Raw genomic sequence first — 5,163 nt, forward strand, 5'->3', positions numbered from 1 at the left:
GTATAGTCACGTGTTGAACACAACTGTAAGGGAGGTGTGTATAGTCACGTGTTGAACACAACTGTAAGGGAGGTGTGTATAGTCACGTGTTGAACACAACTGTAAGGGAGGTGTGTATAGTCACGTGTTGAACACAACTGTAAGGGAGGTGTGTATAGTCACGTGTTGAACACAACTGTAAGGGAGGTGTGTAGAGTCACGTGTTGAACACAACTGTAAGGGAGGTGTGTAGAGTCACGTGTTGAACACAACTGTAAGGGAGGTGTGTAGAGTCACATGTTGAACACAACTGTAAGGGAGGTGTGTATAGTCACGTGTTGAACACAACTGTAAGGGAGGTGTGTAGAGTCACGTGTTGAACACAACTGTAAGGGAGGTGTGTAGAGTCACGTGTTGAACACAACTGTAAGGGAGGTGTGTAGAGTCACGTGTTGAACACAACTGTAAGGGAGGTGTGTAGAGTCACGTGTTGAACACAACTGTAAGGGAGGTGTGTAGAGTCACGTGTTGAACACAACTGTAAGGACCGTAAAAAAACTAACGGATTAGATCTAAAAAATGTATTAACAGATATTACAGTGAGAATCAAGGAACTAAAAAGGCAGTGGGAAAGACATGTAACCAAAAAAACAGAGGAACTTCATAAGAGATAATGCTTAAGAACGGACCAAATGCGCGAGGGATGGACGAAATAAGGTTTGCAGTCACCAAATGGACAGGAATGGAGAAAGGCAAAAAGGGATTGGAAGCATATGGAAAGGGCTCAAGATTGGGAACTGGAAGCGTATGAGGTAGTGCTCAAGATTGGGAACTCGAAGCATATTAGAGAGGGTTCAAGACTGGGAACTCGAAGCATATTAGAGAGGGTTCAAGATTGGGAACTTGAAGCATATTAGAGAGGGTTCAAGATTGGGAACTCGAAGCATATTAGAGAGGGTTCAAGATTGGGAACTCGAAGCATATTAGAGAGGGTTCAAGATTGGGAACTCGAAGCATATTAGAGAGGGTTCAAGATTGGGAACTGGAAGGATAAGGGGAAGGGCTCGTGAATGGGGACTGGAAGCATATGAGGTACTAATCAAGACTGGGAACTGGAAAGATACGGGGTAGGGCTCAAGACTGGGAACTGGAAGCATATGTAGGGGGGGAGCGGGATCTCAAGTCCAGTACTGGGTCGATACAGGAAGATACCATTATGCTGAATATTATATATAGCGATACAGTTGCCATGGTGACTGATGACAGTGAGCTAACCGGTTAGCTTTGCCTCTACGTATTTAAGGAACTTTGTTGATAACATATTGATAATAAGTTTCTGTTGCAATATTCTACTCTTAAAGTTTTAGAAGCTTTGATCATATGTACAATAGGCTTTCCAGCTTATTTCCAGCTTATTCCAGCATGCATGTAGTCTAAAAAATAATCTATGGACCAACAATTCATTTTCAAGAATTAACAATTGACTTTGAGACCTAGACACGTTTATAATACTACTACCACTACTACTACACACTCCTACCTTCTTCTAAATAAAAATGAGTTATCTAAATAACATATCAGTATGATAACAATGCTGTCCAGAGACCACAGAGGGGGATAACAAGAATGATCAGGGGGGGGGGAGAGAAATACGAGTGTGTGAGAGAGGTAACTATTTACTCCAAAACTGACACCAGTGGAGGTGTCAGCCACAATACTCAACAAACAAACAAACAAACACACACACACACAACTTTACCTGTACTAGAGATAAGGATGAAATGGTTTAAATGTTTATAATTCAACTATTGATACCTTTCTTTTACGGAAGAAACTCTTTTTTATTGAACGATACAATTCGTGCTTTGACACAATATTTACAACATAAAATAATTACTACAAGTTGCATAAGAGACCTTGTGAGAGCGCAGTGAGCGCGCTAAGCGCAGCTACGGTGCCCGCGGTGAGGGGGGGAGGGGGGGCTCTAGTGCGGGTGGAGAGGCGCGGCTGAAGACGTCTAATAATCGTCTTCATCCCACTACACTTAGCTAGTAGCACCTTCCACTCGTTTTTTGATTGACTCTTAGGAAGCAGCAATAATATTCTTAGCATTTTGTCTTGATTGCCATTTTCGTTTTGAATTGAGGAAGTAGCAGTGATGAGAGCACTGTAGGGGAGGGGGGGGGGGGGGGGGAGGATAGCACTTCTTCAAGTGTTATCCTTTTCGATAGCACTTGAAGAAGCGGCGGTGATATCATACGCCACGTCGTGATGTCTTTGTTTACCTATCCCTTGGGGGGGGGGCAAATCTAGGCAAACGACGTTGAGGAAACATTGAATTAACGTTGATTCTACCTGGATTCAACGTCACTCGAGCACAGTCTGGCCCCCTTTAGCACAGAGCTAAAGTATGGCCATGCGGCAGGACGCTGTATATATATTGACCTCCGGGGACCTGTTCTTGTGTCAGCGGCAAGTCCTCTCGTCAAGGCTGACAAAGAGTAATAACAGTAACTTGTGATTTGCATCAAAGTTTAAAATAGAAGTTGAGGTCAACAGCATCGATCTCTCTCTCTCTCTCTGATGACGATCAGGTATATTTACTGCTGAAGGTGGCGCTGTAAGTGGGCTGCTGGAGGCAGGCATCACCAAGGTCCTGCTGAAGAATGATCCAAATGAGCAGGACGCTGGACAAGCCGTCGAAGCCGTCGCTGGACAAGCCGTCGAAGCTTGTCGCTGGACAAGCCGTCGAAGCCGTCACTGAACAAGCCGTCGAAGCCGTCGCTGGACAAGCCGTCGAAGCCGTCCCTGGACAAGCCGTCGAAGCCGTCCCTGGACAAGCCGTCCCTGGACAAGCCGTCGAAGCCGTCCCTGGACAAGCCGTCGAAGCCGTCACTGAACAAGCCGTCGAAGCCGTCGCTGGACAAGCAGTCGAAGCCGTCGCTGAACAAGCAGTCGAAGCCGTCGCTGGACAAGCAGTCGAAGCCGTCGCTGGACAAGCCTTAGGCGAAGGGGCGGAGTTCCAATACTGCGTGCAAGAGTGTTGAACCCGGAGAACTTACGAGGACCCCAGCAGACGCAACACACGCCGGCGTGCGTCACACTCACCCCTTGAGTGTGACGCACGCAGTTGTGGGCCGTTTGATAAAGGTGGAGGAGCAGAACTGGAGATTGTGGGCTTGTTTCAGCTGTCAGGATTGTGGCATGTTTCAGTAAACAATTCAAAACATGTTTTGTTCACGTTGTTGCCTGGATAAGCCATTAAGTTGGCGCAGTGTCTGTAAACCTAAGTTGGAAGGAACTCAGCGGCAGTACAAGACATGGCTAGACGGTGTGACCCGTCCTCTGACCAAGTCCATTCCATCCAGCGGTCGACCCCAAAGACGCATTCATCAGTTTTAACATACTCTTCATTCAAATTAAGAATTTTCTCAAATGTAAATTAATATTGTTATATATATTACAATACTGTGCATATTTAAGCATTGGTTAGGTTAGGTATTTAGGTTCTGTTGGCGATTATTTGTATTTGGTAGTACGTGGGTTGATTCATTTACATTTACAGCATTCGAAGCATTTACAGCGTTGTGGTTCGAACAGAGGGTCGTCAGCGAAGCATTGTTTTAAAAAGAGTTCAAACGTCATCAGTTGTGAGTCGTATGAAAACCGTTTTTCATTCATAAACAGGGGAAGGGGGGGTTGGCGGGTGCATGGAATGGACTTTGGCCTTCGTTTATGACGGGGCTGGAGGAGATGAGCCTGTGGCGTGGACCCGAGGTGGTGGTAGTGGTGTTGGTGGGGGCCCGGTCCTCAGACTAGACGGTGTGGGGGTGAGCATGTGGTGGGGGCCCCCGAGGAGGTGGAGGAGGGGGGGACCTCGAGGTGGTGTAGGGGCCCGGTGGTCCTCAGGCCGCCAGGAGGCCGCTGTCAGCTATGGTGATGGTCTTGGTGGGGCGGTACACGTGGGTGGAGTCCCCGAGCTGCGTCATCCTGGCGATACACAACACCAGCGCTCACTCATCGCGTCAACACATGACACCGGACAATGATCTAGTGGACACAGTGGCTCAGTTGGGGTATAGGGGGTGGCGTCAGGGACGGTGAGAGGCAGGGTCGTGGCGTCAGGGACGGTGAGAGGCAGGGTCGTGGCGTCAGGGACGGTGAGAGGCAGGGTCGTGGCGTCAGGGACGGTGAGAGGCACGGTCGTGGCGTCAGGGACGGTGGGAGGCAGGGTCGTGGCGTCAGGGACGGTGAGAGGCAGGGTCGTGGCGTCAGGGACGGTGAGAGGCAGGGTCGTGGCGTCAGGGACGGTGGGAGGCAGGGTCGTGGCGTCAGGGACGATGAGAGGCAGGGTCGTGGCGTCAGGGACGGTGAGAGGCAGGGTCGTGGCGTCAGGGACGATGAGAGAGGGACAGGATAATGTGGCATATACATTAACTTATAAACATTTAAAACAAAAAGTCTTATAACAATAGTCTCAGCAATATATTGCAAATTTAGGAACTACAATTCCGCAATAAAAGAAGGAAAATGATCACCAAACTCTTCACAAAACACAATCAATATAGACTCACTTATCTACTAGATCGAGTCCATCTATCACGTAAGCGAAGACGTGGGTGTAGCTGTACTTCTTCACGTGGATGAAGAACTGGGAGCCCACCATCAGCTTGCCCTTCTCGTTAGTGGACATACACAGCATCTCTACGGCGCCTGGTCGCGGCTCCAGCTCTGGTGGTGCGAGAGGTCACCTCCGTCATCATAGTGCTTAGGCACAGCCACATTATATAAACATATTCACCGTAAACTACGAGGTGGAGCAATACAACACAGTATTGATGCAAATGCTTCACAATCTACATAGTTTAGGAACCTCAACGCTTCCCTGAGGCTCACAATGAGAGTGAGAGAGGAGGAGTTGCCTGTAGCAGCAGCAGCAGCAGGAGCAGCAGCAGAGGGAGGTAAAGTTACCTGTGGTCTCGGCGCTGATGAGCTCGTCATCACCCAGGGCAGCGCGGCCGCCCTCACCGTCGTTGTTCTGGAAGTCGCCTCCCTGGAGCCACCAGCCGGGCAGGCAGCGGAAGACCTGACTGCCGCGGTAGCCGAAGCCTCGCGCCCCTGTGCACAGCATGATGAAGTTCTCACACAGCTGGGGAGCCATGTCCGGCCGCAGCTCGATCACAA

The 5,163-nt window shown here is 49.1% G+C and overlaps 1 protein-coding gene across 4 annotated transcripts in view; it reads right to left on the reverse strand.

Annotated features, from left to right (window-relative positions):
• Positions 1-545: 545 nt before the first annotated feature.
• The window catches only part of LOC123767352 (uncharacterized), a 49,217-nt gene continuing 44,599 nt past the window's right edge, over positions 546-5,163 (reverse strand). For all 4 annotated transcript variants that reach the window (XM_069312989.1, XM_069312985.1, XM_069312987.1 and 1 more), the window contains exons 8-10: positions 4,951-5,163; positions 4,554-4,710; positions 546-3,969 (exon numbers count right to left, since the gene is read on the reverse strand). The exon at positions 4,951-5,163 is cut by the window's right edge and continues 13 nt beyond it. In XM_069312989.1, coding sequence (XP_069169090.1) covers positions 3,885-3,969; positions 4,554-4,710; positions 4,951-5,163 — 455 coding nt within the window. In that variant the 3' untranslated portion in view covers positions 546-3,884. The remainder of the gene's footprint in view (positions 3,970-4,553; positions 4,711-4,950) is intronic.

This window comes from Procambarus clarkii, chromosome 74 (genome assembly GCF_040958095.1).
Source record: "Procambarus clarkii isolate CNS0578487 chromosome 74, FALCON_Pclarkii_2.0, whole genome shotgun sequence".
Taxonomy (NCBI): Eukaryota; Metazoa; Arthropoda; class Malacostraca; order Decapoda; family Cambaridae; genus Procambarus; species Procambarus clarkii.